Here is a 27,999-nt window from a genome sequence, read left to right on the forward strand (position 1 = left end):
TAGTCATCTCAAGTAAATTTGCTAACTCAGGATTCTCTTCTGGCTCCGACGTCAAATTTGTCGGAGGAAATCGTCCGTTTTGGCACAGGCGGCCTCTCTGTTTTTCACATGCTCCGGGATTACCAAGAGCGGTCACATGAATCTCCTCGGACTAGACCCACTAGAGAGCATGGGTGCTGTCACGATGGCGCTCTCTATCTGTGACCAGAGGCAACATCAGGTAGCCCCCCCACAAGCCAACCCATTTGCAGGAACATGTGATCACAGCTAAATCCTGTCTCATGTGTAGACTGAGTAAAATAACCTAAGGAAATGAACCATCTGATAAAGGGCTTAATTGATGACCAACAGCTAAGAGAGCCTCTAGCAAACTTGTTTCAGCTTCTTTCTATTTTTTTTTCTTATGGAAAAGTCTGATCTGGAGAAACGCTATGGAAAGTGGAAAATGCGTAGATATGTATTCCTAGTCAGTCAGCTTCAATCTGGTTCAATTCTGGCCAAGGACAACCCAGTATCAAATTGAATTAAACCATACAGAACAGTAGTGCTTAAAGGGCATCTTGTGAAAAATAATAATATAGCAATATAATAAAGCAGTACTACTTCCACAACCCACAATTAATTTCCCATTCCGATACCTCTCACGATTAAAATGGGTCTCAATTGATGTTTTCTGATCCCAGAAAGTCACTATAAAACTATAAATAACTTCATATGACAAGGGTGTTCCACAAAATTGACTCATTTTGGTCAGTTGGTAAGAGCCAGTGAAAAGTAAGATAACTTTTGAGGCAAAAATAAACTGGTCCGACCCAGCTAGTTGGCCTTAAGGTGGGTCGCGAACCAAACCGAGTTGGGCACCTCAGATCTAAATATTGTGACGTTATCTGACAAGTCTGTTTTCATTTCTTAGCCCCCAAAAATATGAGCACTGACAATTACTATAGACATGGCATGAGACCAAAGGACCGACAATAAAATCGTAGACTCACAAAGCCTTGGAGATCCGACTGGTCAGGTTCCAAAGTGTTCCCGGAGATCCGGAACAGGGGTCAGCCAGAACATCTTCTCGTCTGTCCAGCATGGAAGGCCTGCACGACAGCCTGGGAAGCTGTAAGGTGCCAGAAAAAAGCCGCTTGACGGCATATCTGACGTAGGACTTTTTGAGAAGCTCCAGGTAGGAAGTCCTGTCTGTGGACCCCCACTGACGCTGAAATAACAAAAAAAAAAATGTAGGTTAGGGCAGAGACGAGCCTATGGACAAAAAACAATGATTAGTAATAGGTCATCCATAAACTGTATGTTTTTTTCAGTTTCAACTTAGATTAAAATATGGTGGATTTATTGTACCGGAAAAAAGGTACTGCGTTTATTATTGTAGTTATGAGCCAAAGGTGTCCTTCATGACGCAGACAGAGCCTGATATGATCAAACAATGACAAGCTGTCGTTATCCTCTGGGATTTTATCTCATTTTAGGTGATTACATCAAACACAAAAATGTTTTCCCACGCTGGATTCAGCTCACGGCTTTTCTGCGTCAGTATTTTTGAAATAACACCAAAGTTGTTTTCCCTCGCATTTTGTAACATCATCACTCCATTTTGCTAGTAGCTCACAAGTTACATGCCGTGACGTCACTTGCCATCAAAAACAAAAAAAGCTGACAATGGATCTGTTAGCGGTTTATGGTGTCACAACAAAAATAGCACATTCGTTTAGTTTTGCTCATCTTACCTCAGTGACAAAACATTTGGACGAATTATTTCTCTTCATTTTCTGTCTGGCTAGCAAAAAAAACAAAAAAAACCTGAATGGTGATGGAACTAATCCATTTTGGATGATTTGAGGAGGTTTTCCTCCTAAGAGTCTACTGTCAAAAGTCCAGTTGACCTACAAGATGTACTTAAAAGCAGATCAAGACATGTAAAGCTGTGAGATTGCCAAAAAAAGTAGATGGCGTTGACGGTATAGTGCTTTTAGTGTGTTTATCTGAAAGGACAATCAGTGGACGTCATGTATCCTGAACTACTGGTTGAGCCACAAAGCACTAGTGAAAATCTTGCATGGGCTGGGCACAGGTAACACCAAGAAAAAAATATATATCCTCAAAAATGTATGTATTTATAATAAGTGCTTAAACACTATCCATAAATAGTGAAAGTATGGGGCAAAGTCTTCCTACATAAAAAAGGGACTCACTAGTAAATTTGTTCTCAACATGTTATTTTCAACTAATTTGAATAAAATGAAACTGAAATAGATATTTGAAAAATGATGGTGTATATAAAACCAATTATATATTTTTTAAATATATTATAGTCATTCAAACCAGTGGCATTAGGTCATATTTTGTACTCAGAAATCTAAGTGTTTTTTAAATGACCAAAAATAGTCACTTGCCCTATAAAGGGACTCTTCTATGAAACAAATATTGGACCCCATTATTAGTTTTTTTTATTGCAAGATTATCACATTCAAGTAGCATGAGAACCACCTGTGGAAAAACTCTTTGGTTTACTAAAAATAAAAAAGCAGCTCAAAAAGATCCCAAGATATTCCACGAGCGTTAGCATATTGCACAAGGAAAAAATAAAGTAGGTGACATATTTAGAGTGAAAGGTCACTACATAAAGTATAACAGTATCAAGTCACAAAATGGGCCTCGATTGTTTTCCAGAGCAGAATATAAGTTAAGTCACCATCTCATGGTCAAAGAGCAATTTACCAAGACTATAGAACAAAATGAATTCCAGTTCCCCCTCAGTGCTTTATAAGCCTGGCGGGCCATTGTTTCAGTGCCATTGACGGCGATAGAGCGCTCCGAATTGGACGCTTAGCCCCGTCAATGGCAACTGTTAACATAAGCTGGATATCACGTGGCCGCACCTCAAGCAGAGACGTTAGATCCTCAGAAGTTGCCGTCCACTTCCACCACAAACGACAGGCTTGATCCCCTGCAAACAAGGTCAAAGGTCAATGAGTGAAATTCTAGGTCAAATGCTACATATGGCAAATGCTAGCTAGAAAGTCACAACCTTGTACATGCTGCAGATAAGTGGGAAGAGAGAAGTTATAGCTTTCTTCTGCAAGTCTTCAGTGTGCTCCTGTAAAGTTATGTTACACCAGGATTGAAAAAGGTAGTTGTGACCCATTGACAGAAGTAATGGACCACAGCTCACCCCATTAATGGTCAACCAAGGTACAAACTGGTGCGGCGGATCCAGGGAGTTGGTCCTCACTGCATTCTGATGCATCAGCTGGTTCCCCAAATCGCCATTCACACAAGTCATGAGGTGATCCCAGCTCAATTCGGGACTGTACAGTTGAACACACTGGGCACAAAGGTTTTTATAAATAAGGCAAAATGAACTTAAGTTCAAGGTAGATTAAAAAAGGAAAAGTTTATAGTCAAAAAATTACAGCAAATACAAATAATTCTCTTTGCTTTAGTATTTAAAATTGGGGAAATTAATTTGCATTTTTTTCTATTGTAAAATACTACCAACTGGTTTTAAAATTTCAAAGTCAGTAAATGATCAACCGCCTATTTTCTATTTAATTTGAGTGTCAATTAAACGCAATGGGTTGCAACACCGTATGGATAGTTTCTCACAGTCTTGGCAGCAGCAATGACATCAGTGGAGGCCTCCATACAGAAAGTGATGAGGAAAGCATTGTCGCTCATATTCAGTAAACATGCCTGGTGAGAGAAAATGGAGTTATTAGCATTTTCTGCCTTTATTTGGGGTGTAATTCCACTATTGGACACTAAATGACAGCAGTGGATTATGCTGAAAAACTCAATTTGACTAAAGAAAAGAAGAAAAAAAAAAGAATTCCAGAGCTCTCCAATTTCTGACAGGGAATGAGAATGATATATACCAATTTTTATATCTATTTTTTTTCTGGCGTTGGAGTTAATTTGTATGAAAGTACCTGGATTGTGTTTCCAAGGCACTCTTGTTCTCCATGTTGACATTTAAAGATGTACTTGGTGCCATTGTGTGACTCCTGCAAGTCAAAACATCCAAAAAAACATCACATGTTGCCTACAAATAACATTTAATCATAAGTACTACCTGTGCATTGCCAAAGGGCACCAGGTGGACAGACAGGATGTCTTGCAGAAGTACCCACGTGGGGTAGAGCACCTGAGTGATATACATTATGCAGTCAGGACACAGACTCTCGTAGAAGACCTCCATTTTGACTGGTTCTTCGGTCTGATGCAACTTGGTCAAATTAGATTGGAGACAGTGTTTCAGCACCTAAGGGAGGAAAATACATTTTTAAAAAATTCATTTTAATTGTCTGTCTCGTGCCATCAATAGCACCAAAACATGATTACTTAATGTGTCACCCGTCCCATTTCAAACAGGGTTGTCAACAATGTATGTGAATAGCAGGCAATCAATTAGATACTATGTCACAAATAACATCGGGTTAGTGGAGCACAATTTACATTCATTTGCATAGTCCAAAGTTTGTTCTTATTACTATTTCGTTCACATTTAATTTTACTTCATGAAATACATTTAAAGTTAGTATATATATTCGAGACAAACATTTAGGGTAATGGAGTGCACACGTGTACATCACCGTATTTTAATCACCTATCCAATAAATAGTAAGGAGTACTCGGTAGAGAAATTTTCACCACAACGCTGTTAAAACACGCCGTACACAAAACGAATGTATGAGATACCATTTTAATTTGTTTGGAGGAAAAATAAATACAGTATAATGGACAAATAGTTGTTTTTTTTCCATAAAGAGTTAATTGACTCTCACCCCACACTGGACAGCTGTGTCTAGCGTCGAGCACCACCGTGAAGGAGGATAAGGACATGATGAAGCCACATTAGCACTACATTTGGGCTTAAAGTCTAAAATGAAGGCCAAAAAGAACAGCCAAGTCACATCCATCTTCCTTTTCGTAACAAACTTTCTCAAAAGCACGTTTCGGTCAGACTTTCCTTGTTTGGGCGCTTAGTCACTTTTTATTGGCTGGTGATGCGATGACGTCTAATTGCGTCGCCTGACACATGGGGTTGAGTAAATAGTTGGCCAGGAAAAGGCGACGTCTAGTGGTAGCATGAAGGATTGTAAAACGCCAAACTAGTATACAGCTCAATTTAAAAAGATATATTGTGTAGAATGTTTTAATTTTTTTAGGGGGAAATTAAAAAAATAAACCCTATTAAGACCTGGCATCCACAAACATAATAATCATATTTCTTTACCCAATAAAATGAACAGAAACGGGCAATAAACTCATTATGCCTTCCCAAAACACTTTAACATAGTAGTCATTTTTTTCCAATTTCATATTTTAATCATCAATTAATTTAAAAGCTAATGTTTTATTGCCCTTTTACAGCTGCTCCTAATTAAAATGGAATGGACAAAAAACTTTTCTATGAATCAAATAACGACAGCAGACTATAATTTATATACGGTATGTTTTATTGACTTTTCGGATCATTGCATCAGGCTAGAAAGAAGTACCGTACAGATGAAAGAGTACCTGTGTGAATGAAGACAACTCTGCAGGCTATACATGACAAAAAGTCAGATGTGAAATATGAGAGACCAACAGACGCGGGATAAAACGAGAATGTTTGCTTTTTGTGCATACTGTCGCTGTTAAACCCCAAAACAACAGTGCTCCCTCTTAGTTCACTTGTACTTTGGTGTGGAGTGGCTTTGTCTAATTGCTTCATTTATTTCCAATATGGACAGCACAGACATCCAAAATATTATTTTTTTTATACAACTGTAACAGTCAACTACTTTTTTCTAAATGTGAATGTTAGGATTTACACAAGCACTCAAAATAATAGGGTATTTAGTGGATATAAAGTTTACACACCACTATAAAGAAATTGGAAATCCATTTTGAGTCAAGAGCTAGGAAATAAGGAAGCAATTAAACATGTTTTTTTTATAGACAAATGAATAAATTGAGTCATAAATTGTCCTTTGCTTCAAATAGTGCAAAAAGAACATTTTTACTGTTGGTTTAATCCAACATATTCCTTTTTTGTTGTTGTTGTTGTTTTAAAGTCCATAGAATAAAGTTGCTATCACGTGAGAGTCATAAAGAAACACAAAGAAGAGAAGAAGATGCAATGTACAAGGCTCAGTGTTTCAAATGTGACGACAGAGGGAGCACTGTTTTAACAAGTCACGGAAAAAAACAAGCAAAAAACAATATTTTCAAGTTTATATTGACAGAAAATAAAGAAATGCAAATCAATCATGGCCACTTTGAGGGATAGATTGAGTCTCAAATGGGTAATCACTATTTGGTTAATTACATCTTGTAAACATTTGTATTTCTTTCTGTATTCAGCAAAAAAACAAACAAAAAATTCAAGCTAGCTTATCTTTTTCCATTATAGGCTCTGTAAGGTTATCATTAAACCGACAAAAAATCAAAACCCGGACAAACAGTTCTTATCGATTTTTTTGTTTCCAAAAAAAAAAGCAAAAGAAAAAATATCATCAGGCACCATAAAATAACATTTTCATTTCGACAAGATTTGTAAGCAAGAGTGAGAAGTCGGATGGTGTAACTCCTTTTTTTTTAAAATGTATTTTCGCCATTCTAAGGTCAAACTGGTTCACTCTACTTTGACAATAATCACTCACATGATGCTTTAATTTCCACAAATCTTCCCAATAACGACCGATCTCAATTCAAGAAACAAAAAAACATCTCTGAACAATTTCAAAAATGCAAATTGAACATACACTGTCGCCTCATCTCCATCATCTGAATGCACTCGATGATCAAGTCGAGTAAAACGTAGCTGACGCTAAGCAACAAAAGATGAGTACGTAATATTGCGTGCGTCCTACAGAGCGCTCGCCCAGATTTCCTGAAGAAAACCCCCCCAAACGCCTGCTTCCCATTTGATTCAAACACAATCCAAATGATAACGACATCATCCAAAAATAGAGTGAACTAAATAGATACTTGAAAATACTTTTTCTCTATCCAAACCGAATTGTCGTTCCTCATCATCGGTGAAAAATGTGCTTGGGTTGGGCGTGAAGCCTTTTTTTTTCAAGAAATATCACATACAGTGTACCAAAACGGATGAAAAAATATTCTTTTTTTTTTTTCAAATGATCGTTGCCGTATAAAAAAAACAGCTTTTCGAGATGCACCGACACAAAATGCATATCTAATAAACGAGCGGGAGGAAGCGAATGCTAAACGTACGCCGGCTCCAAAAGTTGCATGGCCTTTAAATATCTGTCTGAAAATATGGCAGCTGAAAGCAATGGCCTCTTTGACCCCAACGCGGACTAGAAAAAAGCTTGAGTGCTTAAAAGGAAGCAGATCCAAAGTCACCTGAACATCCCTGAAACAAGTTGCGCGCAAGCTAGCTGAGATTCATTTTCCAGCTCAAATCAATCCACGTTTGATTTTTGAACTCTCAAAGACCGACCGCAACCGGACCAAAATGTTTTATTACCACGCTAAACTGGCCTTGAAAAGAAATTCTATCTATTCGTCTATTAGCCTGGAAACAGATTAGCAGTGAGGACCAAAGTGCAAGAGTATATACTGAATACCGCGTGTAAAAAGCTTTCAACTTAACAACCGAAACAATGAAATTCGACACTATTTTAGGTTCAGCCAAACATTTTTGCCAGTTCTGACATTTTTTTTGTGTGTGAAACGGACAAAAAAAGTGCTGTTGGTCCAAAAAAAAGCAGGATGATGGATGTTAGCCATGTCAACGTTAGCCATGTCAACGTTAGCCAAGTCAACATTAGCCATGTCAACGTTAGCCATGTTAACATTAGCCATGTCAACGTTAGCCATGTTAACGTTAGCCATGTCAACGTTAGCCATGTCGACACACACAGAAAAAGTAGTAGAAAAATTCTGCATGCATTATTCTCAGAGCGACGAAAAACAAGCGCAGATGTTCACATTATCGTCGTTTTGAAACGTAGACTGGAGATAATTGCTAAAAAGAGAGTGCGTGTGCAAAGTGAGAGCGAGACGACGTGTTAGCATTCAACGATACATCGAAACAAAGAGGCACGACTACAAATCAAGACGACTAATACAAACACTGGCGCACATTTTTTGTTAAAAGCATGGCAAGCGCAATGAAAACAACAAAGAGGATCGGATACGCTCATCACTATTGACGAAAGGCACTTCTAATCTTCCACTCTTATTTTTTTCTCATTAATTTCTTTTTTTTTTTTTGTACGCGCTGACCTCTATGTTCAACTCTGCCAAAAAAGTGTGTGCAAAGTACAGTACAAATGAATCGACCTGGCTAAGATGGTGGAAAATTAGCATTTGGAAAGGTAAAAAGAAGAAAAATCAGGCCAGGCCATGCAAAATAAAACGATTTTTAGCCCTTCAAATCACTCTTCTTGTATTTAAAAACAGAGTTTTGCCACTTTTTAAATCTAAAAAATACTCTGGACTTTGATCTCCTCCCCACAATCGCTCTATAAAAATACTATTTCTCCTTTTTTTGGCAAGAGTATGGTAGGTGAGCTTAACGATGGCTAAAGACTGTGCTTGGAAAAGTCAGACCTGAATTGAACCAAAACATGGGAGAAGAAGTGAAAATCGCGTTGAAGTGGGAAACATATTCTTCTCTGCATATGACTGAGTTGTGCATAGAACAACCTGGCACCGAAAGACAGTGCTTAACAAACGTATTAACAACATATTGACCACGTAAGTTTAGTTATGTTTAAGAATTGTTGGCCATTTTAGCAAAAAAAAACATCCAATCCATTCAATTAGGATCATTTAAAGCTAGCTATATCCATTCCAATGTATCTTATTATTTTTGTATGCCTATCGTGGTCAATAGTCACTGAAACATTGTCCTAATGACGGTTTAATATATTTGTCAAACACTGTTTAAAACACAAGTAAAAAATAAACAATTAAAAAGCCAACATGAAGGAGGATGTCATCTTTCTGACCACAACCCGGAAAAAAAATGTCATTCTTGCTACATGAAAAACACATCCTTCATTTGGCTCACATTAGCTGGATGCACGAAACGGAATCTAAGCGCCACTCGGGGGGAGGGAGAAAAAAAAAACCTCAAAAACAAATGACAAGCTCACAAACGCTGACTGCATGTATGGCTGAAATATACTCTTATATTACTGATTTTTCTTTTCTCTGTACATTAAATGATCTACAGCTCTGTGAGTCAAGCTTGTGACAAAAAAAAAAAACAACAACAACAGTCAAGCGCAAGAAGGAAGAAGTACCGCGAGTAAGAAAACAAAACAAAAACTTGCGAGGACCGCGGAAACAGTCTAACTAGTAACCAAGCAAAAAATACAGTACCAAGGATACAATAATCACATCGATCGATGCTTTGCAAGTGCCTTCTTTAACGTATAGGAAGCAGACACAAACAATAAGCACTAACAGTTAAGTCAATGGCTGCTACAGTCTGGAAGAAGAAGAAGAAGACCCCCCCCACCCCAGAAAAAATAAAGAACGGCAAGTTGGAAGCGGGAGATTTTCAACTATTTCAGTCTAAAATGAATCCTGAGGAACTGCATTGGTGGATGTATACATCTTTCTCCAGATGTACCGTGCGTTTTTTTTTTTTTTTAAACGGCGTCGTACCTGGTCAATTCAAGCGGAGGGACAAGTCAAAGCGCTTGAGAATAAAGAACATTTGACCCCAATTTGACCCCCTCCGGTGTGTTTTAAAGCTGAGGCGTTGCCTATGTTGACAGCCTTTCTTTCCTTGCTTTTCTGTACTGGTGACACAGGCTGGTGGTCATTGAAAGCTATTACTACGGTACTTACACAAGCGTCAAATTCAATTAGTCTTGTCTCTCAGCCCACTCTACAAAATGTCTCCAGTGACTACACCAATCTGGTCCAACGCTTTTTAGGGCCGCCTTTTAAGGTGTGGAGCGAGAAGCCCGGTGGGTTTAGCCTTCTTTTTTTATTTTTTTTATTTCACAGGCTTTTTGTCTACGGAGACTTTGCAGGCAGTCTGGGGTTAACAGTTCGGGCCTTTGTCTATAAACAGCTATCATGTGTTTAAGGCAAAAAACAAACAAAAAAAAAGCCAAGAAAAATAACAAGAGGGCCTCCTGTAAAAATTCCCATCATCCCACCATCGCTCCAATCTCCCCCTTTCCTCCCTCCCTTCGTCTCCCCCCCTGAAAAAAAAATATTTTTGTGTGCTTCTTCTGTATTATTGTACATTTTCACACCGAGTTTGTGCAACTTCCACAATACAATCGCGGCAGGGCCGTGTCGGGCTAACTGTACAGTGCTGAAGTTACAACAAGTCGGTCTGCTTATTGTGAGGCCATGCAGCCAGCTAGCATAAAAACGCTAGCATTCCACAGCCTCTCGCTGGAGTCATGCTTGTTAAGCTGATTTTACTCGCCGCTTAAACACAACGAGCCCTTCTTCAGAGTCCCAGTGAAAATTCCCCCACCCCATTGGTCCCCCCCGCCCTTGTCTGCTGGTGCTGAATTCATCTTGGGTGCTGCTGGTTGTGATTCTGACAACGGGCCAGCACTGGGTATGCTAGATTTACATTCAGCTGGTCATTGTGTTGGATCAAGGATACGTTTTTGTAGTGAAGCACCAGATCTTTGAGGGACGAGTAGAGATGGTAGGGCTCGGCGAATCCGTAGCCGGTGGTGGTCTGGTTGATCACGCAGTGTTTGGTATCGCCGTCGACACTGCAAAAGAAGAGGGGGAGATGTCCAATCAATTTGGATAATTAAAAAATAATAATAATCATTGACTAATGCCATTGTATGAAATTCCCTTTAGCACAACTCTATCTAGTTGATGTATAACACAACTACTAACTGCTACTACTGTTACCACAGCCTCATCTAGTGGATGTATAACACAACCTCTAGCCACTACTATTACTACTACTACTACTGCAACAGCTACATTTGGTGACTGTATAACACGACCTCTTACATCTAGTGTATCTACAACAAAATCCCCTACTACTGCAACCACTACCACCAAGACCACCACCACTACTACTACCACTACTACTACTGCAACCACTACCACCAAGACCACCACCACTACTACTACCACTACTACTACTACAACCACTACCACCAAGACCACCACCACTACTACTACCACTACTACTACTGCAACCACTACCACCAAGACCACCACCACTACTACTACCACTACTACTACTACAACCACTACCACCAAGACCACCACCACTACTACTACCACTACTACTACTACAACCACTACCACCAAGACCACCACCACTACTACTACCACTACTACTACTACAACCACTACCACCAAGACCACCACCACTACTACTACCACTACTACAAACACCAGTACTAACACTACTACTAATACTACTACCACTAATACTAACACTACTACCACTACTACTAACACCAATACTAACACTACTACCACTACTACTAATACTACTACTACCACTACCACTAACGCTACTACTAACACTACTACCACTACTACAACTTCTACAACTTCTAGATTTTATAATCCGTTCCGCCTAAGGTATGAAACAAGTTATACTCCAATGCGCATTATAGTGTAGAAAATATGCGGATCCATTTGATTCGTCTAATTTAATTGGACCGGGAAGGTTGGCAGCGATTGAATCGGGCCACCCAGTCCAATAGACTGGATGTCTATTGATGTCGATGGCGCTGTCATCTTTGCCACCAGTTAGAATAAACAAGTGTACATATGAAATGATTGGCGACTTACACAACCGAGCAAGCGTAAGAGCCCTTCTGTGATTGGCTCTCCCGGATGAGAAAGGTTCCATCACATTTGCCTCGCAGCAATTCCTCGGCTTGGGTGCGCTTGATGTCGCCCACGTACCAGGTGCACTCGTCATGATGGGGTGAGCCTTCATCGTCCTCCAGCGAGTATGAACTGGAATGTCATGAAATTTAAAAAACATATATATATTTGATCGGTTCTTTTTGTTATTTTTTTTTTTGTCTTGGCGTCGACGGGCAAACACTTACTCATCGGCGTCATTCTTTATGCCCAGCCACTCGTTAATCTTTTTTTGCCGCGTGCCCTTCTGCGTCAGCCATCTGTGAATGAGATCATGCCACATTGAATGCAGGCATACGGTGAAGCTGACTATAATTGGACCAAATGTGACCAGGCTCATAGAAATGAGTCACGGTGAGTCATTTTTTCAAATTTTCTTGATTGATTGATCGCAATAGTTGCCATCACGTCCATTATGTTCAGTCCACTTAGCAAAATATTTTCACCCTTTTCTATATGCAACCTCTGAATCATTTCCATAACACGTAAGAGGCAACTATTCTGAAGAAAAATAGATGCACGTCAGTGCCTTACATCAAGTATTGGTCTCGAATCTTGCGGAGCTGCATGAGATCTGGCTTGAGGCTGTTCATCTTCTTATCGATTTCTCGATTATCAGAGACCTGCTCTCTCAAGTCCTGCTCCAGCTTTCTCTTGCTGTCGTGGATCTCCTTTATGCGAGACTTCAGACGCTCCGAGTTGCTCTGGATCCTGATTTGACAGAGTGGCGGTAACGGGTGAGTGTTCAAGAGTAAAACAGCAACCAAAATCTTTGTAAACTCTAGCTTACTTCTGAATCTCCTTTTCATTGCCCTCCCGCTGGAAGCGTTCCAAAGACTCCTTGCTGTAGCGCTCCTGAGTCTCGCATTGCTCTTCGAATATTTTGATGGTCTCATTAAAGGCTTCTATTGCTGTGCGCTTCATCTGCAGCTCCTTTGAGTGAGAATAGAAGTGACCAGTGAAATCATAGATTGCATTGGCATTGTGGTGGCTGAACCATCTCTTTGTTAGCCTTAGTAATGAGATCAATCCAACGGTTTGATACCTGTGAGGTGCGTGTGTACTCTTCATACAAGATGTCGTACTCGCGACTCTTCTCCTGGTACTGCTCATGATAGACTTTCAGCTGCTCACCGACTTCTTCTATGCTGTTCTCCTTCACCAGCTGAACCATACAAACACAAAAATAATAACAGAAAAGTTAACTGAACACAATGATATGAAATCATTCTCAGGCAAACTTTTGTTTTTCGCGGTCTAGTGCACCAACCTGTTGGTATTTGGAAACAGGGTAGAGAAGTTTAGTGTCAAGTTTGGCGTTGTACTGGGCCAAGGATTCGTGTCTGTAGTGGTTGATCAGCTCAACCACGGACAGAAAGGTCAGCGGCTCTGAGAAGCCATAGCGGCCATCTCTGTGGTAGATTTTTATCAGTTTGTTGTTTCCACCTCTCCTGTAGTGGGTGGAATGGAAGTAGGAAAAGTTTTGGCTTGTCGTCCTTGACTACTATTTCAAAAGAGAGTGTTTCTTCACCTGAGAGTGAGTGTGTACTCGCCCTCCAGTTTGCTTGAAGCATCTCGGACCAGGAATGTACCATCCGGAGTGTCTCGCAATTTCTCGTTGACTTCCTCCCTACAGATGAACAAAGCAAATACAACAATCATTTGTGAAATCCATACATTTAAATGGCATCTCAATAGTTATGCCTACCTGGATATTTCTCCCCAGTACCATTCGGCATCACTGAGAAGAGTGCTTGTGTCCGTTATGGCCGACGGCGCCACTTTTGTCTTTGCTGGCTTTTCCGGAAGAACTATCGGGAACAAACATGCAAACTGTCAATAGGCAGACTTTTTCACCGCGGTGTTTATTGACGTTACCGGGTGGCGTGAGATCTTGTTCTGCCATTCTCTCGATCAAAAGCCTTTCCACGACGAGAGCTGGCAACTCTTCGTCCAATGACAACCTGTCCATTCATTATTTGAGAAGTGTCAGTCACAATAGACAACACTTCCGACTGTCATCTAACTCACGTTGGAGTGGAGAGACCCGTCCTCATCAGTAGTGGTCCAAAGATTTTCCCCAGCGTGTGTGTGTCCAAAGCATTTCTGGCCTGGGCTTGTCCCACCTTGGACAGGTGCGTGAGCAGGTATTGCAAGGTGAGGCGGTGATGGAGAGGGACGGTGGTAGAGTTCTCCAGCACCCTGCTAACATCTCGGTCATGGCTTCCAGCTACAGCGCCGTCTAAAAGACAGAGGATTAAAGCAGGCAGGGTTATTGCTATTTCAGTGTAGTATATAGAGGTTTTTTTTTTATCTGTGGTGAACTTGGTACCTGCTGACTGCTCTAGGGACTGCTGCTGGCGTGTGATAGCGCTTTGTAGCTGAGCGTAGGTACAGGCAGGGATGACAGGCGAGGAGAGATCGCTCAAGTAGTGCAAGATACACTCCGACAAGATGCCCACATCCGCCTGACTGATATCACTCTCTGCATGAATGGACAGTTAAGCAAGTTTGTATACATGAAGGTCAAAATCAGAGGGTAGGGATTGAATCAGAGAGCAGTATTGACAAATGGACTCACCAGGACTCAGGTTGGGTATCGGGCTGCCTGAAATGGAAGAACTGGTAGATGTTCTGTACAGAGTTGGGGAGTCCAGACCTAAAGAATGGAAAAAGGTGGATTGAGCAGGGATGACAAAATGGGTCTTCGGTTCAGCAAGGTTATTATGAGTGAGCCAATAATACTGCGTGGACAATGTAAAAGTTGTTTGTTTTAAAAGTGACCAAAACCATCAATGACACTCGTTGAGTTAAGGAATTCAGATTATTACATGCATTATTTGCAGTTCAGTTCCAAACTTCACATAAGCCCTACTCAAGACCAGCATTTTATATAATATTTTCCTCATACAGTACTACCCATTATAAGCTATTTCTGTTTCCACATGGGAAAAAAAACCTGTGAACAATGCATACAATTCTCCACAAACATTGGGTCTAAAAATATGGCATAAAAAAGGCCATTTTTTGAAAATGTGTTGTCATTATAGACGTCACTGGACTCGTTTGACTGTATGTTTGCAGTTGGGCCAACGTTGGCGTGAGGACGAGAGGCAGATGGCGCAAAGGAGACGCAGAGATGGAAAGATAGCAGATATGGCATCTACTACGTATACCTCGCTGCTCTATGGCTTGGATCAGGCTGACCAGGGCTGCGGGGGCCGTCTCTGGTGGTGTGAACTGCTCGCTCAGGCCGGGCGGCCAAGCAGCTGAAACAACAACACAAATCACTGTTACAAATCCAGCGTAGAACCTTGGGGGAAAAGCCATGGGGGTCCTGCCAGATTGACAGTGGCACAGTTAACGGGGATCACTGAGGTACTAAGAAAGAGTATACAATGTTAAGAACACATGACTCTGCAGAGGCCAGGGTATAAAAAAGGCATTTTAGTCCCAGTTTAGAAGGAAAAACACCTGCCCACCTCATAAAGCCTAGGTTATTCCAATTTTTACGTCCCATAAAGAAATCTACTCACCAAAGGAACACATGGGAGGCAAAGGTTTTAGTCCAAAGTATATTTAACATTGTGAGACAATGAAACATTATGTACGGTGTTTATATATAGGGAAACATGTATGGCGCCTACTTTTAACATTAGATTTTTATAGAAATAGAACTATGTGTGCACTGGGACAATGATTCTTTCATGTAGTACACAATTTGAATTTGATTGTTTGTTTTGTTTTGTTTTTAAAGACTCAGGATGAGACAATAATATTGTTTTGATGACATCTTGTAATGTTAATAGCACCAATGCACTTTAAATTGGTGGAAAGGAATTGGCGGTTATCATTTTATTACAATTATTATTGGTTTTGATTTGAAAATTGATTGAGAAAATGATACACATTCTACTGCCCTCATTGTCTTATTTGTTTTAATTAAGTACTACATTACAACTGGATGTGAATCGAAAAGGAAAGCAATATAAGTTGTTATTATTCATACGCTTCATCCAAGGTTTCCCAAAGGGATTTATAAACCTGGAGGGCCGTGACGCTTTTCTTCAAACGCTAATCCTAATGCCAGCTAACTATGGGTAGGGAACAGAGTGCACCTTGAATTGGGTGCCGGCTAATCAAAGGGCGCAATGAGGCAGAGTGACAAATGTAGAATGAAACCAAAGTCCCCTGAGAAAACCTACACAGGCACTCTGAGACCAATCAAACGCCACACAGGAAGGCCAAAGCTCTGCCTTGATCTCCAAACTGTGCCAACTACTGGTCCACCTTTGTCCCCACAATTTCTTCTCTACCACCAGACTAGTCAAGTATTCTTGGGGAAAAGTGTACTTGACATTAAACTAAATCAAATAGAATTTGTCTCAAAGTAAAAGTTTACAGGAGAAAGTGAAAGGATAAAAAAAAAACCTAAAAAAAGTCATGCCATTTTTCCTCCTCTCCTATTCATATTGTCCTTTTCTTTTCTCTTGGCCAGCTTTATCTCCTCCCCTTCAGTCTGTCCCGTTTGCTGCTTCGCCTTCGCTCTTTGCGTGAGTGGAGCACAATAAAGGATTTAATCAAAACTCCTGAACAAGCAAAAGCCCCCGTGGCAGTGGGCCAGGCGCGCTGCGGCGCAAGGCCAGGACACACAGGCACGTAAAAAAAGCGCCTCCTATTCGGTGCCGGAGCCGAACTTTTGGCCGATGGGGGCCGGCCCGGGTTTGACGCCGGGAGCGGGGGAGGGCCGGGCTTGACCGGGGCTTGGCACTAGCCTTCTGTTCCTGTTAAATCGCTGCTGATTATTAATTTGCGGAGTTCAGACAAGAAACGCCGTGTCAGCACATTCCATTCTTGCTCTCTCTGGCTCTGCTTCTTTTTCTGCCTTTTCCTGAATGTCGGTCTTTAGTTTTGACATTCCTTCTGCTGGGAGCCACCTGATGGCGTAAAGCAAGGGGGTCCCCAAACTAGTCCAGAAAGGGCCACAGTGGCTGCAAGTTTTCGTTCCAACCAGTCAGATGAAATCTTTCCACCAATCTGGTGTCCTAAAAGTACAATTAGTGGATTGTGTTTTTTCAGCAGAATCTTATTGATTGAACTGTGTGCACTATGGCTCATTGGCGACCAATCTTGGGTGTAGTCTGCCTTTTGCCCGGAATAGGCTGGAATAGGCTGGAATAGGCTCCAGTGAGGATGCCTGGTATTGAATAAATTCCTTCTACTTCTCTCCAGGACTGTTTTTTTTATTTTACAGCCTTTTGTTCTCTTCACATTTTATCCGACTTGTCTTTTATTTTCCTCCCTCTCGGTTTCCATGCCTGCCAGTTAAACATGAAAACTTTGCCTGGCAGCGTCTGCGGCGCCTCCACCTTCTCTTTATCCCTTTCGGCCATCTGGAGGGCTTTGGCCCCTTCCCCCCCTTCTCTTCTCTCGAGGCCGGACGGACCACTCACTTGGGTGTACTTGTGCAGTTCTGACATGGCAGTTTGCTACAAATGGCAATACTATATATAAAGTATAATTTTCCTGGTAATATCTCGGAGTTCTATGAGTTGGTTGAGTGTTGTATAACAAAATATAAGGTATTTTCTGAACTAGAAGTCACAATTTTGATGATTTGGGAATAATACTGGAGTGTATTTTTTCCTATAGTTACAGCTGCGACAAAGGTTAAGCTATGTTAACATTTAATGTTAACCTGTTGTTCTTTTGTTATGACTATAATAAATGTTTGTTCTTATTCTCAAGCACAATGTCACAAAAAATGTGACTTTTACTCCAGTGCGATGTACATGTTTTGTTCTTCGTTTTGACATTTTTAGCTGCTGTGGGTTACTATCATCTGATTGGATGGGTCATTCTTTCAAGGTAACATTCCTGCCAAAAAAAAAAAATAGGGGGTTAAGGAAGCTATTTTAGCAATATTTTCTCTTCACGGAATCATGACATTTTTGTTTAAGTAAAATATATTTTCTCTCTCAAAAGTCATTAAAATCACTGCATATTGCAAACAGTAACTGATAAACTAAAACAATGTGTCTTTTTATTCATTATTGTTGCAGTTTTAAAAGTTGAAGTTTTATAGAAACATAAAATTGTAAAAATTCTGTAAAATAATGGTCAAATTGAACGGAAATTCCAAAAATGGTTCTATTTGGCTTCTGTTTTTTTTTAAATTTTACTAACCGAATAGCATCATTTGCTTATATTTTATAAAAGATAAACTTCCCTGATTTAATCTATATTGTGAATACGAATAATCGGGAGCATTTGGAACTTGATAAAAACGTCTTTTCGTTTTAACTGATAAAAAAAAAACTAAATCTCCTCTGCACTTCCATTACATAATACGCTATGTACTTTTTTTCCACACCGCAACTACTGGAAGCATTTAGTCTGCGTGGATGTTTTGAAGAGCGAAGGTTGGAACACGTGCGACAGATATTAGTGGATATGCGGCGACAACGTTAAGCTGGTGAAAAGAACTTGAAGGTTCTGACGTCAAGCTTTGGCTTTGCTCCTGGCATCCCAGTGTTATAATTCACACAGCTGCTGAAGAGCCGTGTCATGCGAACAAAGGTTGAATTTAGGACAAGCCATCAATGCTGCCATTTGTCTTGCGCAAAAAAAAGCTCAAACTCATTCTCAGGAAGCACTTGAACTCCGAAAAAAACTACAAAAAAAAAACAAACCACAGTCTTAAAATACAGATACGGCAAATAAAAAAAGGAAAATGGAAGGATTTACTATAGTCTCATTTTGAGACTTAACACGCAAAAGCAACTTTAAGAAACAGTTTAGTTCTCTAGCCTATAAAGAAGGCCAAACCGTAATACCAAGGGGAGCTATGACTTTGTTTTTTTTTTCTTCCTAATCTCAAAAGCAGTTCTCTCAGTGAAGGAAAGTGTAAAATAGTAAATAATATCTTGCTAAATGAGCCCACAATTTGTTTTCTTTGTCAATTTGTAAGGCCCAAAGCCTTTCCCCCAAGTGACTAATTCAGAGAAAGCATGACAGAAATCAATATTTACCCAAGAGAGTCAAACGCAAAGCTATGTCATGCGCTACCATCCGTGTCTGCCAAAAGAAGTTGACATTTCATCCTGAAACAACTCAACTCGAAGATTGAGAAATAGAGAAAAATTCTTTCAGAGTCCACCAAGGTCAACCAACCACAGCACATGGATGCAAATTGCAGTTCGCCCGACCGTTCCGAGCGCCCAGTTTTTTTCCATAAGGAGACAGTTAGAAGGAATCTATACCTATATAATGTGCCTACAAATGTGTTGCTAATTTTACTGTCTATTTGTTATCTTTAAAAATGAAGCAAGAGAAGACAAGCCCTTGCCCGTCTCAAGCCATGTTGTTCCCCCCAAACAAGTGTTTGTTATGTTCAGTGGTGACAAGACCAGTTGGTGTCTGGCTAACGGCTGGTGTGTAACAGTATGTAATGCTGCCGCTCAAGTTTCACGGCTGCGTGTCTTTGCCACATCCCGACAAAACAGACACACACAATCTTTAATGGCTGAGCGAGACCATCCATTTCAGTGTCACAACACGCTTGCTTCTATTCCCAAACGTAATGTCGTCGACCTCAAAACGAAGACAAACTCAAGACGGCAAATAACAAAATGTTTGCAGTTTTGGATTGAAGTAAATCCATATTATAGTAGTATTTAGGAGCTGTGTGCTGCTGATTATGCCAATTAATTTCTGCTGTTCCAGTAGTTTTTCCAGTTTAAACATACTTTAGCTTGATCTGATTGGTTCAAATTATAAAACTTGGCTTTTGAAGGGTAGAAGTACTTTTGTTTGTTGTGTCCTCAAGACAAAACACCAGAACTCCCAGAAACCAAGACTTTTGAGAGTCAAGATGGAGACCAGGCCTGAGACAAACCTACTTAGCAGTATTTAATTTATGATCTGTTACATAGAGAATCCATTTTGAACATTAGCTTAATCCTAGTACAGTAATCCCTCAAATATCGAGGTTAATGTATACCAAACATGGTCACGATAATCAAATAATCTCAAAGTAGGGTCACCCCTACTATAACTACCTTTTTATAAAATTGAAAATATATATATATATATATATATAATAGCAGGAGGAAAAATCGCAAAAAAGTTAATTGGCAATAATCAAGGGACGACTGTATAGTTAAGTGGCCCTGAAACCAGATCATTCAATGCCAACCCTCCCCGTTCAAGTCGGTGAACCAAATCCAGCTGGTTCCTATGGGATGGATTGTTACTGCAACCAAAAAAAAAATCCCAAATACAGGAAGAAATAAAGTTGTAATCTAATCTAATCTAAATGGATTTGAGCGGCAATGGCCTTGATTTTCACCCTGTCCACATCTTTTCCCACTCTTTACTGTCTCGGCCCCTCCCCACACAGCCTTCATTGGATTCTTTGAAAGTGTTTTCCAAGTAGCGTGGGGGGAGAGGCCTCTCCTTTCTGAGAACTGGCCCGGCTTACATGCTTTATGGGCGCCCAGAGACAGTATCAGACGTGTATGCGAATCAGCGAGCCACGCTGCAAGAGTGCAGAAAGCCAAAGAGAGAGAGAGAGAGAGGCTGGCTGGCTGGCTGGATCGGGACGTGGGAGGAGTTTGCAAACATGCTAGGCCAAGGTTCACCTCAGCATGCAATTAAAGTGAGGTTGAAGGAAAGAATGATATAACACAGGAGGGGGAAAAATATCCACAATAACTCAACTTTTAGCTGTGGTTTTTCGACGCAATTTATGACTTTTTAAAGGGTCATTGACTTCATTTTAGAATCCGTGTCAGGAAAAAAAATTGAGATCTTAAAACTGCAAATACTAGTTTTGTTTTGAGGGTGACGGACGATGTAAAAGAAGGCGTTTCCTTCATGGCGTTGCGGTACCACAACTCGTTGATGCTTTACCATGACGGCATAGAGACTTTTTCAGCTTGAGAAGTTTAGTCGTATTGGAGAAAATCATGGAGTACGTGTCCAGAAGAAAAAATATATATACTTTTGATTACTGACTTTAGCTTCATGGTGAGCAGCCAGATGTGATTAAAACTGTGTTTTTTTTGTTTTTAAAAGACTACTGGTTGTATCTCAGTGAAATCCAATCTATTGAAGTCAGATAACAGGGGAAATTTGGTTTAAATTATGTTTTTTTAATGGGAAAGACGACTGGCATATTGCAATTAGCCATATTTCAGGTTTTAATGAGTGTCGTCTACGCGGGATTCTAATCAAGGCACGTTCTCAACACTTGAATGGGTCTGGCGGAATGCAAAGGGGTCTGCCAAAGTGTAAATCTTCCCCGGAATGAAATGAACTCTTTATAGTCCCAGAGAAAATATCCATTAGCATGTTCTGTAATGAAATGCAAACCAGACACTTAAGAGAATTGCACAAAGGACATGCTAGATACACGCCACCTACCCGCTCTCAATTGGAATTAAGTACTTTTTTTATTATTAACTATGATTATTTTATTTTCAGAGTACATTAAAACGTATAGTGATAATAAAAAATAATTTGATAAAATACAAATTAAAAAAAATGTATTACTATTTCTATATTTTTTGGAGTACATAAAAACGTACAATGATATTAAAAATATTCAATAAAATCTAAATTAAAAAAATCTCGTGCACATTTTCTTTTTTTTTTTTTGTGTAAAAAAAAATATTCCACAGCATGTGCCTTAACAGAATGCTATGTCAATAAAAGTGGTGGAGGGGCAGTAAATGATGTTTGTGCAGTTGGGACGACTGGAACAGCAGGAAGGCACGCTCATTCTAGACGCTGACGTTTGTGTCTGCATCAATCGCGCAGACATTGTTAAATTCATGGCAATTTAACACTTCTGCCTTGACATTTCAAAAAGCACTCAAATGTGCCAAAACATCAATTTGGATTGATCAATTAAAAGGTGAATACAGTCAAATTGACTGATTGACTTTTTCACCTTTTATAGGAGTGGTATAAGGTGCATTTGCACAAAGTAAAAGCAATATTTTGCAAGCTAAACATATTGCCAGAGGAATTCAAATCAATTGTTGATTGCAAAATCTCCATTTCCTAAAATTATTACCACTAATGTTAACACTGGTACAATGCCTTTGTGTCCACAACAAAATTGTTCAAATGACTTTGCATTTTCTATTGTTTTCGGTCAAACAGAATCCGATTTCTACACAAAATATCAATAAATCAAAGTGTTAATTTGACAAATGGTGGCAGACTTTGTGATATCGACAAATTCTGCACTGTATCACGTCTATGGCTTAAGGTTATGAAGTAAAGCAGGGTGTCCTTACCTTGACATGACTCTGGAGTGGGAGCAGCTGGGAGGGGTCGCTGAGACCTGGCTTGACTGGACGGGATGGCCGTTTTGAGAGGACCCACGTATTGGACGTACGTCCCGGGGAAGTCGCCTCTCTGCTTGGAGCGTTCGTTGTAACCCAAAAGCCAGCCCAGGCATTCGGGCTTTTCCTCGCAACCTTCGTGGTAGTTCTCCACGGACAGCAGCGATGCCTTGCTCACCAACAGCAGATCGCCTGCTGCCAGATCCAAGTCTTCTTCCTGGTCCTTGGTGAAGGCGTAGAGGGCACGGTAGCGGAAACCTTCCGTCGCCATTGAGAGCGCGAATGGAAATGGCCGACGATGGCGAAGGATGAGACGGCGTCAAATCAAAAGTTGAATGCGTTGGAGCGCCAAAGGTGAACGGAGTCACCCGAAGCTTAAAAGCATTTTCACAAGTCCGCAAGGTAGCGTTTTGACCTTGGCCTCCCGGCTTTTTTTTAGTTCAGACCTGACCGGTGTTGAAGTGGTCCACTTTCCTCAGTTTGATACCCCGGTTGAGCCAGATGATGGAGCAGAGGGAGAACGTAGGCAACATGCTCCTTAAAGCGGCGAACAGATGCTACGGGAGCAGCCGTCTTCAAATTGACCACCGGAGGACCGACACCGTGTGTCGCCGATCAAGTGGTCTGAACTGGTCGGAATGGGACCCGTCTTGGTTTCTTCTGTCTTTCTTTGCCGTTTTCTGGCCTGCGGGACATTAAACCCCCCCCCGAAAAGAGAGAAAATGCATCACGTCAATTCAAAGAAATACATTCTCGTCATTATATAACCGGCATGAATAAAATACAGTGTTAGGGCCGCGCGGGGGGTGGAAAAAAATGGCGAACGGCGCCATTTGTGCAGTCTATGGGAAAGGAAACGGATCGGATGATGATGCTGCGTCACAACCGGCAGCGGACTCGGTCCCCGGACGGGAGCCTGTGTTGCTTGCCTCCGTTCTACTACGGGCGTGCGCCTTCTTTTTAGCGATGCGTCACCATTTGCTGAGGAACGTGAACTTTGCCTGGGAAAAGCAAGCTCTTCCAAGAACAAGGTTTTCGTTTTAGCGACAGGACGAAGAAAAACAAAAGTGCGCTGAGGCCAGGGCTTGCTAGAATTTTCAGGATCATGCAAAAGGCCTTGCAATAATGACTTTTATTTATGCAAAAAGGAACAAAAGCAAGACTATTTTGACAACCAAATGACAGATCATGAACACCGTGAGCGAAAAATTACTGTCATTAGAATCCCAGTTGCAGTAAAATTCAGAACATCGACGCCATTATCGGTCGCAAATTTCGCCATCGTTCGTACTCGAAAATACGCAGACGTCATTTTCCGAACTGTCCCCCACGTACGCCATTTTTCCAAAGTTGTGCTTGTAAAAATGGCCGCTGGACCGAAAGGAAGAGATGGCGAGCGAGGAAAAGAGACAAGAGATTAGGTTTTGCAGATTAAGTACAACATCTGCGCTCTTGCGGCCAAGGACGGCCATCGTGTCATGGGAGACGGCAGGTAGACTGCCTGAAAAGGTACGTGCCCGTTTTGGTGTGAAGCGGCAAGAGTTACGAGCTATCTGGCAAAAAAAATGACGTCCAAAACCAAATAACCGTAAGGCCTACTTTTCTACCAGGCCCGACGTTGTGCAACCCGAAACGCCAAATGAATAGCTACACTTGAGAGTGATGCATTGCAGACACTGAAATAATAAAAAGTAGGTGAGCGCACGGTACATTCAATACGTTTTTAGCTTGCAAAAAAAAAGGCCTGGTTTTTGGACTCCCGGACATTGCGATGTTCCTTAACCACATAAGGGAAAGACCACGTAAATTCCTTATAAAACGCACTGAGGCGGGTCTATTTGTCGGACGGGAAAACAAAAAAAAATGAAAATGGAGAAGATGCAAGCGATGGTGACACTCACCCCACTTTTGGTCGCGAGAGAAGCTGGACGGGCTCAGCCAGACTCTCTCCGTTCCACATCCTTCCCAGTCCAGAAGCGAGAGGTGCCAGCCTAGACACGTGGCACTGCTATACCCAACCACAGCCCGCAATCCTCACACCACCATACCCCCCCACCCCCCATCCCTTAGCCCTACCCCCTCCACCTCCCTCCACCTGCTCTGCGCCACCCCCCCCCCCCCAACACCCATAGTCCTGCCTCTGACCAAACACCCCCCCCCAATCTTCACTCGGCGAAAAAAAGTCCAACATTTCTTCCAGTTGTAGCATGTTTTTCGAAAAACAAGTTGAAGAAAAGTGGACGAAATGTCGCCCCCGTGCGCTAATCCTTTTTTTGGTCGTAGATTTCCGTATGCCACGAGTCGTGCGAGGTGAGAGAAGAGTCGATGGAGAAGTGTTGGGAGAGTATGGAAGCATCGGTAGATCTGTGGCTTCTTTTTGGGGGGAATTTGAATTGAAACTTTCTATTCGCTGGGAGAAAGAAAGGAAGAAAGAAAGAGACGGAGTGCACTTTGCTGTCAGCGCACTCCGAACGGATGAGGGAGACCGCAGGAAAATAATTAATGAACGGGCAGCAAGTAACTGACTGTTGCTAGAGCGAGGGAAAGCTCCCGCAACGTGATTGGCTGTCGCCCGCACCATGTGCTGCCCAGTCACCGGAGAAGCCGGGCAAATCAAGGAAACGTTCTAATATTAGAAAATGTTTCTAGGCAGCCGTCGTGCGTCTGACCCAAACAAGTGCACATTTGCCCCACATGGATGGCTCTCGGATCAGATTTCAGCCACGGATTTAAAAGAAAGACGAGAAGAGGGACATTGTGCATTTTGGGAGGGATGGAAAATAAACATTACAGGAATTAATGGGAGAATGGTGATATGGGACTGAGATCGTCATCTTTGGAGCTGGGAAATTTCAATGCTTGTTTTGGAAATAAGTCATTCAAAAGGAGGGAATGTACATATTTGAGTCCATTATTATTAACCTCAAAACTTTAAAATTAGATGAATAAATGGCTCAATTTAAAAAAATGTGATGTAACAATGTTATTAGTGATTAGCTCAATAATTGATTTTTGTGGAAAAAAATGTAAAAGATCCTGTACCCTTACGCATACTGTACTTCAATACTAAAATGGAAAAAATACCATGTCAAAAACATTTGAAAAAAGTGAAAACCAGTAAAAACTGGATGACAGCTAATCCATTTTTTTCAAATTTAAATTATAAATTCAAAATAAACATAAACTAACTAAGCTTAATAAGACTAGGCCATTTGTTGTAAATCTATCTTATATATCCTTCCATGGCTGCGAGCCCCACCAGTCAAAATGGATTGGACTTCTATTGCAGTCAATGGCAAACAATAGATTAACACTTAAAAAAAAAGAAAGAAAAACACTGTAAAAACTTGACCTTTGACCTGTTGAAAATCACAAAATGAGCCAGATTTCCGATCAAGTGATCCGATTTGGCTACATCACAAATATATATTATTATAAATAGTACTTTACATAGTATTATTAACTACACTAATTTATGTGTGCACTTCATGGTGAAGCTTTACATTTCATTATACATGCATGATGATAGTCAATTCAACTCAATTATTTAGCAATATCCTGTCATCTCTGGATTATTATCTTATCCCTAACCCATTCACTGCCATGGACAGTTAGTCACGCAATCCATTTGAACAGGGAAGGTCGGCATCATCGAGTAATGGCGTCCAAACCAATTTGACGGATTGAACGCGAGGTGAGCGCCATCAGCAGCAGACAATGAATTTATACTTGAATGTGATTGCTGCAAGGAAACAATTCATGCCGTGAAGTTTGTGTTTAGACTTTATGGCCAAGCTGCCGGAGGAGCTGACGACTGAAGCACCACTGGCGCACGCACGCACGCAGGCAGGCAGTCTGGCTCTCGGCCACGGCGCCACATGCAAGTGAAAAATTTACTGCGCCACAGTGAACGCTAAAGACAGGCCAACCTTTCAGAAGCACTCCTTCTCCTAAAATGGAGGCTTGAATATTCAACACTTTTAAAGTAGTACCACTTAAATGTTTTTTTAAGTATTTTGCGTGGCGTTCTGAGACGGTTTTGAGTCTCGGGACTTTTTTGTTAATTCAAAGGTCAAATGTATTTAAGACGAGTCATTTCGAAAGGTAATTATTCCGTGAAAAATGTCAAGTCAAGTTTTGCTGATTGAAAATGCGATTAGATGACTATCGCGTTTGTAAGTTATTTTCAGTTTTGTGACTAAGCCTTTGTCTATTCGGTATGTCCTCAACAGAAACAGAAAAAAAATCTTGTTTAATGAATTTGAAAGAACAAAATTGAATTTTTCTGATGTCTAAAAGTGGAAAAAACGTTACTATCGTAGCCAATTAAACGTTCTCACCCTCATTATATATGCGTGGGTATAACTGACATCAACTGTGTCATTTTTTTGTGTTTAAACATTATTTTCTCTGTTAATAACAGTCCGAAAAATGTCATATCCACCATTTGTATGACTATCTCTTTTTTTATTGAATATCATTTATACTAATTTATACTATGTGTTGTCTTGCACTTTAAGGTTTTTTATGGTGATGTTTTTTCATGACCTAAAAGAGCCTGCCTAGAATGTGTTAAACTTAATGTTTTACTGTTAAACACACACCTGAGTATTGATTTTATAAAAGTGCAATTTTATAATTGTTATTGATTTTAATTAAAATTTTAAACACAACCGAAAAAAAGTTAAATAGTTGTGTTTAGTGCCGAGCTGTATTTTATGCTAATATTCGAAATTACTGTAATAATAACGTAGCTAACAAAATACAGTGACCACCTTAAAAATAGAGTAAAAAAACAAACCACAACCAAAATCATTTCAAAATGCAAGAAAACTGGACAACGAGAAAACAATTAGAAGTTAAAAAAAACAGCATAAATAAAAGAACGTAGCATAAGTTCGCTTCACTTCTAGCTTGGCAGCTGGCAACATTTTGCCAATTTTCCTAACTTTTGAACCCAGCTTTTCTCGTTGTAAAATTACAGCAAAAAGTAGCATAATGAAGGTGGGCTCGCCTCACTCGCTTTTGAGTTGAAGCTTCCACCATTTTCCAGTAAGTTACAGTGGCTTCCTCGCTCGCTGTACTGGAAATGTGCAATAAGTTTTGTCGGGGGCGAAACTCACCAGTGGATATTTCTTCAGTCTCCTGACTTTTATTTTCCAGTGGCGTCGCTCGAAAGCCTGCAAAATGTCAAAAGGAGTCGCTCCAGTGTGGGGAGATGAGACGGCAGCTTCCAGGGGTGCGTGGAATTTGAGGGAAGCTCTTGTTTTTTCACTTCGCCTTCTTTTTCTTTTCCCCTTCACAACTCCCTGCTCCCCTGCACAGCCATTTTCCAGCGAGGCAACGGAGGGGAGGCGGGCGCGTGGGAACAGTCAGGAGAATGGCGGAAATTGCCGAAGTCTTACGGAAAAGCACGAATCCAACCCTCGGCTGCTGGCTCAGAAAAAAATTACACTTTGAAATATACGTACGTTCTTCAGGTTGTAGATATTTTCTGAATAATCATAAACTCTTGACAGAGCACTCATTTTATATTGTCTTATTCATGTATTTTGTTTTTTTATGTGTATTAATCATGCACCATGTTAAACGCAGCTGTGTATGATGACAATAAAGGCTTATTTTCATCGTTATTTTTCTATTATTTATTCAGTGATAGTGGTGAACTATGATAGCTATTCAAATGTCATTTTTTTGTCATGAAAAATTAAATAGTACTATATTTTGGTACTATTTAAAGGAAAATCAGTTGCCAGCTACAAGCATGGTTTGATTTTTTATACATAAATAA

General features: G+C 40.6%; 3 protein-coding genes across 5 annotated transcripts in view; all 3 read right to left on the reverse strand.

The window, feature by feature from the left end:
* The window catches only part of pde4ca (phosphodiesterase 4C, cAMP-specific a), a 32,799-nt gene extending 31,009 nt beyond the window's left edge, over positions 1 to 1,790 (reverse strand). For both annotated transcript variants that reach the window (XM_077724015.1, XM_077724013.1), the window contains exons 1-2: positions 1,737 to 1,790; positions 993 to 1,210 (exon numbers count right to left, since the gene is read on the reverse strand). In XM_077724015.1, coding sequence (XP_077580141.1) covers positions 993 to 1,210; positions 1,737 to 1,775 — 257 coding nt within the window. In that variant the 5' untranslated portion in view covers positions 1,776 to 1,790. The remainder of the gene's footprint in view (positions 1 to 992; positions 1,211 to 1,736) is intronic.
* Positions 1,791 to 2,433: 643 nt separating this feature from the next.
* Positions 2,434 to 5,008, reverse strand: LOC144201566 (gamma-interferon-inducible lysosomal thiol reductase-like). The gene is made up of 7 exons (XM_077724299.1): positions 4,794 to 5,008; positions 4,082 to 4,270; positions 3,939 to 4,013; positions 3,616 to 3,702; positions 3,182 to 3,334; positions 3,038 to 3,106; positions 2,434 to 2,956 (listed from the first exon to the last, which is right to left on the reverse strand). The coding sequence occupies exons 1-7, from the start codon at positions 4,926 to 4,928 to the stop codon at positions 2,903 to 2,905; spliced, it is 762 nt and encodes a 253-aa protein (XP_077580425.1). The 5' UTR covers positions 4,929 to 5,008; the 3' UTR covers positions 2,434 to 2,902.
* A 441-nt stretch (positions 5,009 to 5,449) lies between these two features.
* pik3r2 (phosphoinositide-3-kinase, regulatory subunit 2 (beta)) lies at positions 5,450 to 27,562 on the reverse strand. 2 transcript variants are annotated; one of them, XM_077723843.1, is made up of 16 exons: positions 27,332 to 27,562; positions 22,161 to 22,893; positions 15,030 to 15,122; positions 14,435 to 14,512; positions 14,186 to 14,338; positions 13,885 to 14,095; positions 13,732 to 13,817; positions 13,562 to 13,664; positions 13,385 to 13,483; positions 13,124 to 13,304; positions 12,899 to 13,018; positions 12,644 to 12,786; positions 12,388 to 12,564; positions 12,042 to 12,113; positions 11,776 to 11,946; positions 5,450 to 10,724 (listed from the first exon to the last, which is right to left on the reverse strand). In XM_077723843.1, the coding sequence occupies exons 2-16, from the start codon at positions 22,477 to 22,479 to the stop codon at positions 10,514 to 10,516; spliced, it is 2,217 nt and encodes a 738-aa protein (XP_077579969.1). In that variant the 5' UTR covers positions 22,480 to 22,893; positions 27,332 to 27,562; the 3' UTR covers positions 5,450 to 10,513. The 2 variants fall into 2 exon arrangements, with proteins under 2 accessions (XP_077579969.1, XP_077579968.1); XM_077723842.1 differs by lacking the exon at positions 27,332 to 27,562 and adding an exon at positions 24,110 to 24,253.
* Between the last annotated feature and the right edge of the window lie 437 nt (positions 27,563 to 27,999).

This window comes from Stigmatopora nigra, chromosome 9 (genome assembly GCF_051989575.1).
Source record: "Stigmatopora nigra isolate UIUO_SnigA chromosome 9, RoL_Snig_1.1, whole genome shotgun sequence".
In the NCBI taxonomy this organism is placed as follows: Eukaryota; Metazoa; Chordata; class Actinopteri; order Syngnathiformes; family Syngnathidae; genus Stigmatopora; species Stigmatopora nigra.